The sequence below is a fragment of the Sorex araneus genome, chromosome 11, assembly GCF_027595985.1.
Source record: "Sorex araneus isolate mSorAra2 chromosome 11, mSorAra2.pri, whole genome shotgun sequence".
Taxonomy (NCBI): domain Eukaryota; kingdom Metazoa; phylum Chordata; class Mammalia; order Eulipotyphla; family Soricidae; genus Sorex; species Sorex araneus.
The window spans coordinates 385,172-404,003 of NC_073312.1; the positions used below are offsets into that span (position 1 = coordinate 385,172).

General features: G+C 46.0%; 1 protein-coding gene across 1 annotated transcript; it reads right to left on the reverse strand.

Annotated features, from left to right (window-relative positions):
* Positions 1–1,064: 1,064 nt before the first annotated feature.
* On the reverse strand, positions 1,065–14,545 carry LOC101554449 (cytochrome P450 2E1-like). The gene is made up of 9 exons (XM_055119027.1): positions 14,369–14,545; positions 13,411–13,570; positions 12,005–12,154; positions 11,545–11,705; positions 10,731–10,907; positions 9,670–9,811; positions 3,773–3,960; positions 3,202–3,343; positions 1,065–2,370 (listed from the first exon to the last, which is right to left on the reverse strand). The coding sequence occupies exons 1-9, from the start codon at positions 14,543–14,545 to the stop codon at positions 2,186–2,188; spliced, it is 1,482 nt and encodes a 493-aa protein (XP_054975002.1). The 3' UTR covers positions 1,065–2,185.
* Positions 14,546–18,832: the final 4,287 nt, after the last annotated feature.

Consider the following 18,832-nt stretch of genomic DNA (forward strand, 5'->3'; position numbering starts at 1 on the left):
AGAATATGTCTGCAGATTATGATTTTCAGAATAGAATGTATCCAATGATAGCAGGAAGAAGGCAGTACAGCAAGACTGTCATGAGAACTTCCCTGATTTCCCACCAGAAGGAGAAGGTGGTCCTTAAAAACACTTGAGGTCAGTCACTCCAATTTGCTCTTCTTTTTGCATCCCGGATGAGCCCAGATCCCAGGTGGTCTTCTGGTCTCAGTGAAAGGCTGACCACTCCTTGGCTTCATATTTGATCTTTGGGATTTGCTAAATTCCAGACACAGGCCAAATATTGTGATTCTTTGGGTTTACCGAGGGTCCCTCACTGATATCAAGCTCTGAGATGTTTCCAGAGGGCAGTCATACAGAGTAGGGCACCCTAAGATTCTAAAACTCTGATTCTAGCTACAGGCCACAGAGACTGGCTCTATTCTTGATCCACTAGTTCCAAGAACAGGACTTCAAGCCAATAAGGTTTATTCTCAGACTTGAGATATGAGTTTGCCTTGCTTGTTTTGGGAAATGCTTGTGAAACCATGGCCATAAAGAAATGGAAACACCTGGCACATCGTCAGTTGGATGAGACAAAACATTCCACCTCTTTCAAACTGTTTTGTAGGAAAAGCTTTGCAGAAGCAATGTACCTTCCTTCCTTCCTTCCTTCCTTCCTTCCTTCCTTCCTTCCTTCCTTCCTTCCTTCCTTCCTTCCTTCCTTCCTTCCTTCCTTCCTTCCTTCCTTCCTTCCTTCCTTCCTTCCTTCCTTCCTTCCTTCCTTCCTTCCTTCCTTCCTTCCTTCCTTCCTTCCTTCCTTCCTTCCTCCCTTTCTCCCTTCCTCCCTTCCTCCCTTCCTTCATGTACTTGGTGGTGCTTGGGGACTACTTGTATTTCTGTGCTTGTGCTGAGTAACAAGCTTCTCATATGTTCAGAGGCCATGTGGTGCTGGGTATCCCACATGCAAAGCAGGTACTAAGTCCATTGAACTATCTTTCCAGGTCAATAAATGTCTTCCAACCTACTCTGAAGGAAGAAACAATAAGCAAAGAAACTCACGCAGACACACTTGTTCCTTTTGTTCTGCTTGATATTTATTTTTCGAGTTTAGAGCTACACATGGTGACGGTCACGAGCTACTCCTATCTCTGTGCTTGGGGTTGCGCCTGGTGGTACTTAGAAAACCATGTAGTTCTAGCTATTGAATCAAAGCATGCATTATAGGTCATTGAGCTATCTCCTCACCTCCTGCTTGCCTTTACCTTCAAAACAGCCAAAACTCTAAAACCTTCCAAGTTACATTTTAAGAGAAAATGCACAAACACAAGGCTACTACTGACCCCTGGATTGTTCCAGTGCCCCTCCCAGGGGGCAGCACTGGAATATCTAAACTGCCATGCTGTGTTCAGAAGACTCTGCCATCCTACCTTATGCAGAGAAGGGCACCTCCTCATCCTGCCCCCACAAACCTAAAAGTTAAGCACATAGAAATCTTTCTGAGGTGAGGATGCAGGGAGTTCTCAAGGTACAGAGAGAAATTCCTCTTCCATTGCATAAGATTAAGGGTTAGTGTATTAAACTGGTTACAGATTTCCCTATCTCTGTTTCATTCCACACAAACATCCCCATGCACTTAGAGTTTTTCCCAACAAGTATAAAATCACATTTTAGTGTTGAGATAATTACAGGTATTTTTGTAGACTTCCAGACATAGTTTAATCCTAAACGGTGCAGAATGACGCTCTTAGTGAGCCCCAAAGGACAATCTGATGTCCAAGGAAAGGTTCTATTTATTATACTATTCCATCCTTTAAGCTACAAAACTGTGTCTGGATTCCTTTTTGTCAATTATTTATAAGGGCTATCAATTTCAGTCACAGGATACTTTTAATTTTTTCAGAAGAGGAGAATTTAAGTCACCATGATATAATCTTACTATTGCTTTTGGAAATTCTAATATAGATTGAAACTAAATCATAGTTTTATGCTCCATTTTACCCAATCTCTTTTGACTTTTCAAGTCTTGCCTGAAGTATATGATTCTGGATATCAGCCTGTGCGTCCCATTTTCCCCCCTGGATCCCTGACTGCCTTCGCTGGAGTGGTGTTCTTGATCACCCTGCAGAACACTAGAAAGTGAAAGGACCCCAGGCCTGCATTGTAGAGTCTTGGGGGTGGGAGCCTTTGAAGAGATGCTTCGCACTCATGAGCGGGGAATGACACAGAGTTTATAATGGGGTGGGATTTTGCCAAACCCAATTGTGATGGGACTGAGGTCAATGTCCTTGGGGTCCACAAGAGACTTCAAGTTAAAGTGCTGCAAAATGGCAGACAAGAAGAGGAAGAGTTCCATGCGAGCCAGGCCTTCTCCAACACACACCCTCTTCCCTGCAGTGAAGACAGTGGTACTGATGAGACACTGGAGCACTTCAGGAGATAACATGTGAGCAGTAATATGACAGAGGGAGCGCCAGGTGGAAGCAGTGCATAACTGCCACCCTCTTGCAGAACTAAGTCTCGTCTTCCCTCCAAAAAAGTACATGGATACTGTGTGTCTGTGATTACACATTCGTATTGTTCTGGATTATTCTGGGACATTTTCTGGGACCAGGCTGCACAGGGCCTCAATCATCAGGACTCTCGTGAATAAATCTGTGAAGTGGGAAAATGGTCTCTGCCCAGGGCTCACCCTAACATTCTAGAAAAAAGAATCAGGGCCTTGACTTAAAACTGCACAACTTACATTGGGTCTTAGAGCTCTCGGGTTTGTTATATGATCTTCCCTCCTCTGACACAGGGGGTACGGGAAGGGAGACACGGGATGAGCCCAAGAAGGGGACACTGTGCTAAACACAGGCCAAGGAAGATTCCATGATGTTATGCTGGGTCCAGCTAACCTAAAATTAAACTTTATTTGGAATGTTTGCTTAAAACCATGGAAAGAGAACTGGGTAACACTTCTGAAAGATTTCCACCAACTTCTATGAAGTCAATTAAGAAGGTTAGCACTAAATAAAGAATCTACTGTATGTAAGATGCATTTTTCCCCCAGGACTTCTGGTAAAGAGATGTAACTTAACCTCTCTGAGCAGGAAACAGCACCAGGGAATTGTGTTGCAAACATAAGAATAGGACCTGGTGGTGGCCGGGGACAAGAGTAGATCACAGTGGAGCAGTGAGCAGGAAGTCGAGAGGAAGATACAATGCCTAAAGTCTCACCTGCGGAAAACGCCTTGAAATAGTCACTGTACTTGAACTTCCCATCTTCATTCAGGAAGTGCTCTGGTTTAAACATCTCTGGATCAGGGAATTCTTGCTTATCATACAAGAGAGAGTCCAGTGTCGGTATTAGCATTGTGCCCTAGAAAGAATAAAGGTGGTTTTAGTCAGTCCAGTTAACAAAACATTGAGTCCCCATTGAGGGAAGTTGTTTTGAATTTTACACCCTAAACGACTATCTGCTTCCATGTGGAAAAGTTTCCTTATGTACTAGATGGAAAGAAGGGAGAGGTCAGGTCTAAGCAGCAATGAGAACCCTTTTCCAAGGGTTCATTCTAAGGCTGAATGTCACTGCTGTTTCTTTCTGGTTTTATAGTAAACCTGGGCACTATCTGAGGCACCCTTTCCAGAATCCCTCCCTTTCTATAGTCCCCAGGCCTCAGTCAGCAGTACTGGGGAAGCAGTACCCCACAGGCTGGAGTTGCTGCCCAGTCGCCATCTCTTCCCCATTCTCTGTAAGTCAATAAGGCGGTGCTTGGCTTGGCACATTCTCTCCCGTCTCACATCTCACCTTGGGAATGACATAACCTCTGAACACGGTATCCCGGGTTGCTTCGTGGGGCAGGTTTGAGGGCACAAGGTCAATGAATCGCTGAATCTCATGCACCACAGCATCCATATAAGGCATCTCTAGCCTGTCCTTCACCGCAGGGGCTCGGTTTGGCCCAATCACCCTATCAATTTCTTCATGAAGTTTCTCTGTCGATATATGAATGAATAAATGTAAAGAATTTACTCCAGGCTGTCTCAATGTCCATCTACTCATTTATTTATCTATTTGTTCTTTCATCCATATGTACATCTACCCCACTCATCCAATCATCCATCACTCTATTCTCCCACTCACCCATCTCTCCATTTCTCCATCCGTATATCCATACATCCATAAACTCACCTATCCCCTTGTGAATCTACCCACCATAATGTTTTGTAATACTCCAAGCAGTACTTAAGGGTGTCCAGATGCTAAGGATTATTGTTTGATTCCTCTAGAAACGGGTTCAGAGACGTAGCCAGGACTCAGGAATGTGTTCCTTGCATTTTCAAGGACACAAATTATGTCTCTATCCCTATGTGCTCCCCCAGACAACCATGTGATGGCCCATATGTCTTCCAGCACAACTGGCACTGAACAGCACTAAAGTCAAGACCTAGCACTGAACCCTCCAACCTGGTAATCTAAGTATCACTGGGACTTGGGCCCTCTGAGTATTGATTAGGAATCCCTAAGATTTCTCTACATTTCTGCAATGTCAATAAGAGCTAATCTTTACCAGATTCTTTATGGTATATGGCTTGGTTTAATTTTCATTACCTTAGCTGATCATGATTAATACAGTTCCTGTCATTACACTAGGACTAAAAAATAGAAAAAGGTATTAGAAATTTCTAGTTGGGACAAATCCTCTAAATTATTGGAGTAACTTTATGATTTATTGGAGAATAAATAATGCCGAGATTTTTATTCCAATGACATAATGGATATCGACATGTCTACCCTACTTCCTGAACAATTTCTGGGAAGCACAAAGTCCAACTCTTTTTGACAAAATAACAGAAGACTTTGGAAAGTTTCAGTATTTTTCTGAGTCTGGAATTTCCTGTGGACATTTATGATATGTCACATGAACTGCAAAAAACTACACACAATATGCTACCCAGGAAAAATGTTAAACACATACAACAGAGGCTGGAGTGATAGCACAGCGGGTAGGGCATTTGCCTTGTATGAGGCTGACCCGGGTTTGATTCCCAGCATCCCATATGGTCCCCCAAGCAAGGAGTAATTCCTGAGTGCATAGCCAGGAGTAACCCCTGAGCATCACCGGTGTGACCCCAAAAGCAAAAATGAAATAACATTAATTGTATGCTTGCACTTGGTGATTTTCAGCTACATTCAACATGCACAGGATGGCACACAGTAGTCCTGACTGTAACCTATCTAGGGCCATGAGTAGCGTTTTCACTAGCTCTGCAACCTGTTTCATTTTCAAGTGTTCTTAAGTGAACACCACAGATTGTTAATATGTGTCGAATCCAGCAGTGGATGATGTCTGGGCATCAGTCATTTATTTTCTTTTTTATGTATTAAAAATTCACCATAGTTAATAAAAACATTTTTATCCACACCTCTTCCAGGACAAAGTGATAAGAAACTATCTTATAAGGGCCAGAGCAGGTACAGCAGGTAGGGATCTTGCCTTACACGCAGCTGACCCAAATATCCCATATGTCCCCATATGTCCACCACCACGACCACCATGCACTGCCAGGAGAAATTCTCTAGTGCAGAGCCAGGGGAAACCTCTGTGTATTGCTGGGGTTAAAGGAAAAAAGTATATTAAGTGTCACACACACACACACACACAAAAAAAAAAAACTTAGGACTGCCATAAAAAGTCACTCTGGGACTTGGTCTTTCCTGTTTGTATTTAAAAAGCAAGATTTGACTTGAAAGAAGGTCGAAAGGGGCTACTGTAAGACAAGGAGGAGCCCCATAAGAACAAACCCCACAGAAAGATGACACAAAACCCTATCACAAAAATCTCTCTCAATTTCAATGGCCTAAATGCACCTATCAAGAGACACCCAGTGGCAAAATGGATGCGGAAATTAAACTCAACATTCTGCTGTTTGCAAGAAACACACTTGAACAAACAGAGTAAACACAGACTCAAAGTCAAAGGATGGAAAACAATCCTGCAAGAAAACAACTCCCTTAAAAAAGCTAGAGTGGCCATCCTAGTATCCGACAACATAGATTTCAGGTTGAAAAAGATTAGAAGGGACAGCGAAGGCCACTTTCTATTCATCAAGGGATATGTATTAAACGTATACACACTCAATGAACAACCGGCTAAATACTTAAAACAACTCCTAACAGACTTCAAAGAGGACATCACTAACAGCACAATAGTAGTCGAAGACTTCAATACCCCCTTATCATCTCTGGATAGATCAACAAGAACAAAACTCAGCAAGGAAACACTGACTCTGAAAGAAGAAATTGAAGAGAGAGGCCTAATAGACCTATACAGGGCTTTACACCCCCAAAAGAAAGACTACACATTCTTTTCCAGTGCACACGGAACATTTTCCAAAATAGACCATGTACTGGGCCCCAGAACATACCTCAATAGAATCGGAAAAATAGAAAGTGTATCAACCATCTTTTCAGACCACGAAGCGCTGAAGATAGAAGCTAACCATACCGACACGGAGAACCAAATCAGACACCTGGAAATTAAACAACTCAATGTTGAACAATGAGTGAATCAGGAAGAAAATCAAAGAAGAAATCAAAAAATACTTAGAAACAAATGAAAATGAGGACACAAACTACCAAAACATATGGGACGCATATGGGAAAATTTATAGCTCTCCAAGCATACCTCAGGAAGGAAGAAAGGGCCCACATAGAGAACTTGACTTCACTGCTCAAGACCTTAGAAAAGGACCAGGAGAAGGAACCCAAACCAGACCAAAGGAAAGAAATAATAAAAATTAGAGCAGAAATTAATGACATCAAAACCAAAAAACAATCTGAAAGATCAATGAAACAAAGAGCTGGTTCTTCGAGAAAATAAATAAGATTGATAAACCGCTAGCAAGACTCACAAAGAAAGAGAGAGAGAGAACCCTAATAAATCAAATCAGAAATGAAAAGGGGGACATCATAACAGAAACCAGTGAGATTCAAAAGATCATTAGAGACTACTTTGAAGGTCTATACGCCACAAAACAATAGAACCTAAAAGAAATGGATGAATTCCTTGATTCCTACAATCTCCCAAGACTGAACAAAGAAGACTTGGAATACCTGAATAGACCCATTAATGTTAAGGAATTGAAACTATAATCAGAAATCTCCCCAAAAACAAAAGCCCAGGTCCAGATGGTTTCACTGGTGAACTCTTCCAAAAATTCAAAGAAGACCTGTTGCCAGTTCTCCTCAAGCTTTTCCAGGAAATTGAAAAAACAGGAACTCTCCTAAACAGTTTCTATGAAGCACACATCTCCCTAATACCAAAAGCAAACAAAGACACCTCTAAGAAAGAAAATTATAGACCAATATCCCTGATGAACACCGATGCGAAGATCCTCAACAAAATACTAGCAAATAGGATCCAACAACTCATCAAGAAGATCATACACCATGACCAAGTGGGATTCATCCCGGGGATGCAAGGATGGTTTAACATTCGGAAATCAATCAACATAATCCAGCATATCAACAAAAGTGAAGATAAAAACCATATGATCATATCAATAGATGCAGAGAAAGCATTTGACAAGATCCAATATCCGTTCATGGTTGAACTCTACAAGAAGAAAACATCCAACCCCATCAGAAAATGGGGTGAAGAAATGAACAGAAACTTTCCCAAGGAAGAGATACGAATGGCCAAAAGGCACATGAAAAAGTGCTCTACATCACTAATCATCAGGGAGATGAAGATCAAAACAACCGTGAGATACCACCTCACACCACAGAGACTGGCACACATCCAAAAGAACAAAAGCAACTGCTGTTGGAGAGGATGTGGGGAGAAAGGGACCCTTCTACACTGCTGGTGGGAATACCAACTGGTTCAGCCCTTTTGGAAAACAATATGGACGACTCTGAAAAAATTAGAAATTGAGCTCCCATTTGACCCAGCAATACCACTGCTGGGAATATATCCCAGAGAAGCAAAAAAGTATAGTCGAAATGACATCTGCACTTATATGTTCATCGCAGCACTGTTTACAATAGCCAGAATCTGGAAAAAAACCGAGTGCCCTAGAACAGATGACTGGTTGAAGAAACTTTGGTACATCTATACAATGGAATACTATGCAGCTGTTAGAAAAAAGGAGTTCATGAATTTTGCGTATAAGGTGACCGGCATGGAAAGTATCCTGTTAAGTGAAATGAGTCAGAAAGAGAGAGACAGACATAGAAAGATTGCACTCATCTGTGGAATATAGAATAACAGAGTAGGAGACTAACACCCAAGAATAGTAGAAATAAGTACCAGGAGGCTGACACCATGGCTTGGAGGCTGGCCTCATATTCTGGGGAGATGGCAACTCAGAGAAGGGATCACCAAGTATAATGCGGTCGGAGGCCATGCGGGGGAACGGTGATGCCGGCTGAATGTAGACTAGAGACTGAACACAGTGGCCACTCAACACCTTTATTGCGAACAACAACACCTAATTAGAGAGAGAGAACAAAAGGGAATGCCCTGCCACAGTGGAAGGGTGGAGTGGGGGGAGATGGGATTGGGGAGGGTGGGAGGGACGCCGGGTTTACTGGTGGTGGAGAATGGGCACTGGTGAAGGGATGGGTTCTTGAACTTTGTATGAGGCAAACAAGAGCACAAAGATGAGTAAATCTATAACTGTACCCTCACAGTGATTCACTAATTAAAAATAAATAAAGAAAAAAAGAATCAATTCTGAGATTTTCAGACTTATCTTGTGTTGTCAGTTTACCTACAACCCCCTTTCTTGATATATTCCCCCATAATTTCTTGCCATTTGTTTTCTTTCCCTTTATACTTTTGTAACATGCTTTCATAAAGCCAAATAAAACAAAAAAGATGGAAAAAATAAATAAATAAAATAAAAGCAAGATTTGAAATCACACTGACTGGTCTGATACAGGACATACGACATACACACATTTGTTGGAGAATCCCTTCATGTCCTCTAATATTTAGGGATTATACAGGGATTCAAGAGTATGAGAATTCACCAGGAAGGCATGTTGTTGAAGGGCTATCTCCATGTCTACCACATAAGAAGTCAAATCATTACCAGCAGAGGCACGTGTGGCTGAGGAGCCCCTAGGGCACGGACTGCCTGGCTCTGCACCCAGCCCAGTTAAAGGTGGGGCTCTGGGTCTGGGTACTGGACACCCTGGCCCCTGGTAGCTCCTCCTTGTATTTCCTCTCCCTTTGGAGGTTGGTGCTAACAGTGACAGCCCTCTCATCACCTGTCCTTGGATTCACCGCCTCTGCAGATGCAGGTTCAGAAGCTATGATTTATCCTCTTCCAGGACACTTGCCTGACCTAGGGGCTAGGGAGCAGCCTTTAAGAAGCAGCAAAGAAATTTCAGAGAAGTCCACCTTGGAATGTTCCTGAACTTTCTTCTATTCAGATATGATGCCCTAGGAGAGTCTAACCCTTGCCTCTCCCTCTTTGCACTGCCTTGAAAACCAGAACTTGTTCAGGGCATATGGACAAGAATTTTCCTGTAAAAACATCAATTACTTTGTGAAACAGAGTGCAGATGCCACTCATAAGGGTTAATAACCAGGGCCTGTTTCTTTCAGATAGAGAGTTCAAGCTAAATGGCCCAGATTGACTACCCACGTGGACAGACAAACAGCACAGGACTCTCTGGCTGTTTCAGTGTACCTTCAATCTCTGGGTATTTCAGGAGAATCAGGAGTCCATATCTCAGAGTGGTACTGGTAGTCTCTGTCCCCGCAAAGAACAGGTCAGCCACAGTCACAGCAACACTGTCCAAGCTGTCCCCGGGCTCTGTACTTTGTTTTACCTGCATATTAGAGACAGATGGACTGAGAAGGGATTGTCCCTTGGGACTCTCATCTCTCTCAGCCAACTGCCAGCCCCTCAGGGGAGCAAGAGAGGTGTGGGCAGTTATCACACAGGAATACAATCATCAAGCAAAACCAAGATTTCCAAAACAGTGGCCCCAGGCAGGATGGGCCTCCCCAAGTGTGAACTCTGCTCCACCAGCAGCATTAGGGGCTGTGTTAAAGGAAAGATCTTCCCCATGCTAATGTACTATGATGCCTGGCAGCTCTACTACACTGGGGGTGGTTACTGCTTCCACACAGGAAATCAGTGGGATTCTAGGTATCGAGGAGGGACCCTGAGGAGCGCATCTGATAGAGGGAAGCTGGGTGTGAATGCACACTCCCCCCAGCCCCGGGGCCACAGGTGACACCAAAGGGAAGAGCAACAGCAGTGTCATCAATGTAGGCAAGGGGTTCTGAGGGACTGTAGGTCTGGAGCCCCTTGAAGTTGCACACAGTTTGGGACATAGAGGCTAATCAGGAACACTGAGGCCCCTCACAGGCGACGTGCTCATTCAGAGGTGTAGCCCAGGAGAAACTGACGAGAGATGCCCACTCAACCCTCAGGTCTGGGGCAGCTGAAGTCTGACTGCTTCCCTGAGAAAGACCATCTTGGTGGCTGGGGTGGTGGACAGTGAAAGGGTTTCAGACTCTCATGCAGGCTAGCTGTCTGCCACAGGAGGTAGAACACGAAGCCACACTGAAATTAAAACTCAGATCATGCAAATATACACACCCACTGTGGACATCTGGACAATAGCTTTTTAGATCATGGAAAAATCTGACCCTGCATGGCCTTCCCCCGGCAAACACATGACACAGCTACCAAGCCCTCAGCTTTGCCTCATGTCGAGAACCCAGCAAGGTGCAAGGTACCTTCTTCATTTCTGTGAGAAGACAGTCTGTGAAGTCTCGGGGGCAGTTGGGGTCCAGTGACTTGAGGTGCTCCTTCACTCTTTCCAGTGCATAGTCTTTTATTTCCTGCACATTTCGCATGACTTTTCTATGAGTTCCAGGTAGATAGCGTAGATAGCTAGAAAAATTATTATAAATCTAGAGAGAAGGTTGGGAAACATCATCTTAGTGTATATTTATATCTACATTTATTGTCTATAAATATGCATATACTATTTTGTGTTTTGGGCTAATGACTTCTCCAACCCACTATTGTACTGCTGGAATTATTGGTGTTTTTATTTTGGGGTTTGTTTGGTTTGGTTGATTTTGGTTTGGGGGCTCCTAGTGGGCTCAGAGGATCATGTGGGGCATCAAGGGACATATGGGATGCCAGAGATCAAACCCAGGTAGGTTGTGTTCAAGGCAGGTGCCTTATTCGCTGTACTGTCGCACCGGCCCCATGTTAGACTCTTTGGCCTACGCGATCTTATTGGGTCCCACTCCAGTAGGTGCTGAGTGCTCTGTGCTGGATGAACACACAGCCTGGGCATCACATGTCAAAGGCTGCCAATTGTGAAAGGTAAGGACTAAGTGCTGACTAGGGGGAGGATGGGTCTGTGTACGTGTGCATTGGGATGTATAGGAGCTCCAGTCAAACATGCTGCTGGCCACCCCTGTCCTCTTGATGCAATAGGCTTCCTGCTCTGCTACACTGCACTGCCTCGTCGTCCACACATGTGAGCTTTGCAAAGGGAAACCAGGAGGTCGGGGGGAAAGAGGCAGGGGGCCTCACCTGGAGCCAGGGTGTACTGAGCAGGTAGAAGTTCTCATTAAACAAGGCCATCAGCCTCAGGCTGGTCTTATCGTCATAGTTAAAGTGCTTGCGGAAGAGGATGTCAGCTATGACATTGCAGGGTGCACAGCCAATGAGAAAGGTGGGGTCAAAGGGCTTACCTGAAAAACAGAGGAGCATTTGCACGGGGTGTAAGAGGAGCTCGCGGGGCCCCCACCGCCTTCCCCCCGCGGAGCCTATGACAACTGCAACGTCGTGAGCTGGACTCCCAGAGGACACAGAGGAGGCTACACCTCTTTGGGTTTTCTTCCTAGCTATTGAGTTATTCCAGTCATTGAGTACTAGCAAGAGCACCCTCCCTGTGATTGCAAGGCAGCAGGGTGTGACACAATGCCTGGGACACTCAGGCTGGCTGAAGTCAGCGGTCTGCATCAGAACCTGTGCTCCAGCAGCCACACACCCTGGGTCTCTCGGAGTGCTTCCAGCAGGAAGGGCATCTCCCTCTGGATTCGCTCCTCGTTGCCCTGCTTCCCCATCCCGTAGTCACGGAGGGTGGTCAGGGCAAATCGCCGGGTGTCCTTCCAGGTGGGCCCATTATTGAAGATGATTCCTAAGGGAGGGAGAGAGCAGAGGAGAAAGGTAGGGTGAGAAGTGCTCAGTGCTCCTAGAAAGGGGGCTCGGGAACCCCAGGATGCATCTGAGCTGCTGGGACAGAGAAGGGGGCCCCAGCACTACCAACAGGGATGGTGGGGCAGTTTGAATTTGAGGCATCCCTCTGATTTTCTTCTGAGGTGGGAGGAGTAGCCTCCACACAGCGGTTCCGTTTCCTTCCTTGTTCATTCAAAAGCTACATTGAGCCAGCCTCAGGAAAGACTGCCACCCACTCCCGTCTGATGGGTGCCCTGAGAAGCCACTTTGTTCTTGCTGAGGTTTCACCCTCCTGCCACTAAGGCCTCAATGCTCAGTCTATGGCTTCACTGGCATGGGTCAGATAGCTCTGGCCAGAGACCCCATCAGATGCAAAAGGCTCACGGGACATTCCAGGAAAAGATCTGTCAGGCCTGAGAGAGGCAGAGGAGATAGTGGGATGAGGGGGCCGGGAACAGGGATTGGGGGAAGGGGGAGGAATGGTTTCAAGTCTACCCGGAGGGAGGCACTTGCAGGGATTGGGTCCTGGGTCATGAGGGCCAAACCAAGGTTAGGAGACTAGGGACACTCCAGTAGTGTAAGAAGAGCTAGAACCTCAGACCCTACTTCAGCCCTTCCTGTAAAGGTGACCAGCGTGTTTTCTGGATCAGCTGAACTGGGGGTTTTGGAGTGCCGAGGAAAGGGAGGCTAGACTAGGTCAGGATCAGGTGGAAATCGAGCCTGAGTCAGGGCTGCACTCAGAAATGCCTCCAGTTTCAGGAACAGCCCAGGGGAAGCCTCAGAGGCCCCTTCAGGAACTGGGCTAGAACTGGATGCCTCTGAGCAGAGTCCTGCAGACAGCCAGTATCAGCACTTTCAGTGCCCAAGGACTGGGGTATCTCACTGCAGGGGGAAAGAATAACTTGGGGTTAAGGGGTTTGAGAGGGACAGGCTCCCGCTCAACAGTGAGAGCTGAGGAGTCTGGGCTGCGGGAGAAAAGTGTCCCCTCGGGGGTTTCTGCCAACATGTCTGCGCTGCCGTCAGCACTGGCTGCTTGTTCCTGGGACTCAAGGGTCCTCGAGTGGAAGTCGTTTCATCCAAATGTGCTGTGAGAGCAGGGACCATGTGCTGGATGCCCACCCATTACTGGTACTGTCTGAAGGTCTCAGCCCCATGACCAGGCCCACCCACCCCAGCACACTGTGTGCTGGGACAAGCCACCCTCTGCAAGGTGCTCACCTCTGTCCTTGTGCGCCTCGAAGGCAAACAACTCTGCTCGGCCAGAAAACTCGTTCTTGTAGTTGAGCAGAACTTCCTTCACAGCCTTATAGCCATGCAGGATCACCACACGACGGGGGCCCAGGTACACGGTGAACACGGGCCCATACTGTTCCGCAAGCTGCAGTAACCAGAGAACCTTGGGTGAAGCCTCGGAATGCTCCTCAAATTGGCCCAAGCGAGCCCAGGGTGATGTGGGGAAGACTCTCCCCTCAGAAGCTTTCTTCTGCAGGAAATGCGGAGTGGAGCTGCAGTCCTGGACACACCCCTGGAATCCTCTGACTAAGTCACTACACACACACACACACACACACACACACACCATCAATGTCAGGGGCCAACTTGTGCCCTCCATGATTCCCTTTAGTCCATGCCCACCCTGTCACACCCACCTGTTTTTGCTTTGGTCCTGGTCAAAGCCCAGATTTGGACAACATAACAGTGACCCCCCACAACCTCTGTCAGTACCCCCTTAGCCCACTTTCCAGCCTGCTAGTCCACGGATATGTTCATTAACTCACTAGATTTCATCTTTTGAGTTCATTCTCCAGTCACAACTAGAGGAGTTGAGGCCAGCAATGGCTCACACGCCCTCCACCCTATTCTTTGGAATCAGCACAGAGAGCTCCCAGCTGTCCTTGCACTGCTCTGTGGCAACATCAAGAGACCTGGGAGTGGCCTCCTGCAGCCCACCCAGAGAATAGGAGCCAGAGATTACGGCCAGGGCTGCAACTCCAGCTCCACATTTCCTGAAGAAGAAAGCAGGTATTTGGATTGTCACTCAAGACCCTGACATTAACCCAGCCAGTGCATGAAAGACTTCTGGTGTTGAAGAATTTCTCTGACATTGAGTTGAAAATACACATATCACAACGAATTCCTGAACTCTCCTCTCTATAATCAGCAATATTTCTCTTACCTTGGTGAGGGATTTGGGGATATTCTTGAGGTCCAGCTGTAAAATGTTCCCTATGATGGGCAGTGGGAAAGGGCCAGGGGGCAGTTTCCAACTGCTGTAGATCTGCTTCCATATGTGGACGAGCAGCAGGGTGGCCATCCACACCAGCAGGGCAACAGTGATGCCCAGGGTGGCCATGGTGCTGCAGAGTCATGCACTGTGGGAAGGTGAACTTTTATAAGCTGTGCTCAAGAGGAGGGTAGCCAGACAACCAATGATGCCCTTTCTTCGGTGGCCTAAGTTCCTAGTTTATTATTAGTCAGTGTTGCTCATCATTTCAAAGGCTTATTCCTGAATCTGTTGCCTCTTAGAAGTTCCATTCAAGCGCTCTCCTGGTGGTGCCTGGGCTCTGACAACACTCAGCTCTCTGGCACCTGGCCCCGAGTCCTGTGAACACAGCAACAGGGAAGTTCCACCCACCTGTCAGAGCCAGGCAGGCTTGTCTTCCCTTTGACACTGACTGACTGGAGGATTCCTGTTAAGTTGCCCATTTCTGTTTGGGGCAGGATTCCTACTTGGTGACATCAGCCCTGTGCAAGGTTTTTAGTCTGAGTGCATTTGTCCGAACTTCACCACCCTGCACACTCATCAAACTCACAGGGCTAGAGAGGCACAGCACCTCCAGACTATGGTTTCATTAAATCAGCTGCAAATTTAGTGGGAGAAGGAGTTGAAGGGAAGAAAAAGAGTTGACCAACTTTGGAAAAGTTCATCTCTTCATTATGACAGTTATGTTTTTGCTCTATATAGTACAGGAGAGGGGGGCAGAGAGATAATACATCAGGAAAGGCATTTGCCTTGGGTCCATAAGCCCATATGGGTTATAGAGCCCTGCCGGGAGTGATCCCCGAATATAGAACCAGGACTAAGTCCTGAGCACTGCTCAGTGTGGCCCTAAAATAAACTAAATTAAATTTTTAAAGTAAGGGGAAATTATTCTTCAGAATCATTATTTTTTTTGCTTTTTGGGTCACACCCAGCTTCACTCAGGGGTTACTCCTGGCTTTGCCTCAGGAATTACTCCTGGCAGTGGTTGAGGGACCATATGGGATGCCAGGGGTTGAACCCAGGTCGGCCGCGTGCAAGGCAAACGCCCTACCCGCTGTGCTATCACTCCAGCCCCTCTTCAGAATCATTTTGTGAAAATCTCTAAAATATTGTATTGGAACTTTTCCGGGATTTGTTTTAAAGATTTACTTTGAGGGGACCTTGACCTCCAGCATTCTCCTGATGACACGGCCCTGATGGCACCACGATCTGTGACCCCAGCCGGGACAGGTACTGCAGGAACTCTCTTTGGAGAGAAATCCGCGGAAAGGCCTGGGTGGGTGTGGGTGATGGTGGTAGGTGAAGTCAGACGATTATTTATGATTATCAGAAATCTCAGTTAGAAAAGGAAATCATGGGACAGTATAGGGGTAAGATCCTTTCCCGATAAAAGGCCAAGGACAGTTCAATTCCAAACACAACTCCCTTCCCCTACAAGATCTCCAGTGACCCCTGAGCACAGACCCAGGAGTAAACCCTGAGCACCTCGGTTGTGACCCAAAAAACTAAAAGAAAAAAAAGAAAAACATGATCCTAATGACAGGAGTGGACACAACAACAGTGTGTCCTCCTCGGAGCACCCTGGAATGAGTGCAAGCAAGAAGGCAAAATATTCTCCATTAGTTTTCATCATTTCTGGATTCAGTTTTATACCACTGGCAGATTTCTTTCACAATACTTTAATTCAGTGTAGCAAGTGTGTGTATGCATTTAAAAGGGAACTATGCACAACTTCCTGTGTCCTGCTCTTAATGGCACAAGGGAAATCCTCTATAGGGTGGTTACCAACATCAAAACTCAGAAGACTTACTTCCAAGGAGAGGCACTGAAAAGCTCTTTGGGCTACAAGCCAGGTGTATATCTTGGAATATTGCCATTCATTCCAGGGGCTTTTTTTCAACTCAAAGGATTTATTTTAAAGATTAACTTTGGGGGGGACCTTGACCTCCAGCAATCTCCTTATGACACGGCCCTGTTGGCACCACGATCTGTGACCCCAGCCGGGACAGGTACTGCAGGAACTCTCTTTGGAGAGAAATCCGAGGAAAGGCCTGGGGGGGTGTGGGTGATGGTGGTAGGTGAAGTCAGACAATTATTTATGATTATCAGAAATCTCAGTTAGAAAAGGAAATCATGGGACAGTATAGGGGTAAGATCCTTTCCCAATAAAAGGCCAAGGACAGTTCAATTCCAAACACAACTCCCTTCCCCTACAACATCTCTAGTGACCCCTGAGCACAGACCCAGGAGTAAAGCTTGAGCACCTCCGTTGTGACCCAAAAAACAATAAGAAGGAAAACAAAAACAAGATCCTAACACACAGGAACGAATCTAGGTCAGGTAGAAGTGCTGGCCCTCTGGTTGTGGGTGTGGTGCAATGACACTGTATTCCTAAAACATCAGTATTGAAACTGTTGTGAATTAAGTTGTCTACATTAAGGATTAGTATCTCTTCTAGAGTTAAAGGTTTTTAATGTTAGTAGTCCAATTTATCAAAGTCTTCATTTATGGATTGTTTTTTAGTTGTGCCTAAAAACACGCTCCCAAACCCAAAATCATAGTGTTTTCCTTTTTTTTCCCTCCAACCTGTGTAGCTGTATGGTTCTACTTAGATTTGTAATATATTGGAGGCTTTTCTAGTTTTGTTCTTGTTTTACAGGGGCCACACCCAGCCTTGCTCAGAGCTTGCTCCTGACTCTGTACCCAGGGGTCACTCAAAATTGCTCTGAGAATCTTATGTGATGCTGCGGACTGGACTGGAGTCAGCCACATGCAAGGCGAGTGCTTAACCCTTTTACAGTCTTTCTGACTCTCCAGCTAAGTTTATATTTAGCTGGAGAGGGATCGCTGGGGATGTTTCCTCATACACAGCACCTCACCTCAGAGAACAGAACAGAGACTTGGAGCAGGAGAGTCCAGCCCAGAGGGCAGAAGATGCAGCTCAGTCCTCTGCCTCATCAAACTGGCCTGCTTCAAAGACCATCTTGGAATAATGGGAGATCAGCGGAGGCGGGTAGTGCCAGCTGGGGTCATAGATCATGTTTTCGCGCAGAGCAAGGCACACCCAGGGCTTGAACCCTTGGGAACTCCAAGTCCCAGCTCTCAGCAAAGAGGTCAGCCATCTGCCCCTTGGGCGCCCCTGCCACATCACACACACACACACACACACACACACACACACACACACACACACACACACACACACACACACCTTCCCCAGCAGCATAGGCACCAGTCTTGCAGTCTGAGTCATCACCATCCACCGTGAACCCTTTCTCCTCTGGGTGCATGCCCTCTCTGGTGATGGAACTATCGCTCAGATGTTCTGGGCACCTCTGGCTAATTGATTCCCAACCATCTTAGTTTCTTACTCTTGCGCTGAGTGGTCAGCAGAGTCAAAAACAACCCTCGGGCTGGGTGCGCTCCACTCTACGGCCTGGCTCTACAGGCCCAGTGGCCCAGGACTGGGTGTCCAGCTCAGCCACAAGACACACTGGCCTGGCTTCTCTCTGACAACAGCTACCAAGGGCCCTATGTTTGACCTGTTTCCTTGAAAACTCTTATGGGTATCCTTATGTTGGAATATACCTCTAAACATTTTAGATTTAACATTGGTTTGCCTTCCCTAGTAGCAAGGAGCTTAGGTTCATTGGGTTACACCCATCACAATGCTCCTGAGGCACTCCCATTCCTCTGTGTTTATCTGTAATCTCTTTTCTGTACTCTGCTTCCCCAACCAGTCAATCACCTTTATCCCCAAGTCAGACTCTGTTGACTTGTAAGGTCAGATCCTTCTAAGGACTCTGGATTTGGATTTGTAAGTGAAATATTGCTTTTATCTTTCCCTTATGGCCTTTTGCATAGTTTACTTCAGAGCAATGTCCTTTTTGTATAGACACAGGAGACAATGCTATGCTTTTGTAACTTGGGAGTTAATTGCCTCCGAATAATATTTACTCCTGGACATCTGTTTACTAGACTGATGCCTCAGTTGCCCTTAATTCTTAGCACCACAAAAGCAGGGTACCAACGAGGGACTGGATGAACCCAGGGCAAGCTGTGAGCTACCCTGGCATTGAAATGGGACAGGCCAAGTGCCATAATACTTAACTATAAGTTAAGAGCATGGTCATTGACAAATTCTGTCATGATCCAAAGGGTAACAACTGAACAAGGACCCTGATTAGGGTTAGGAAGGGCTCATTTGGCCTGAGCACTGTACTCTGAGATCTATAGCGAGATGTCCCCAGGATAGCCAATCTATAAGCTTAATGTATCTCTTACTATGACTGGTGCCCACTCTAGCAAATTGATGAACAATGGGACGACAGTGCTACAGTGCTATCAAGAAATAGAATTAAGGTCCCCTGCTTCCCA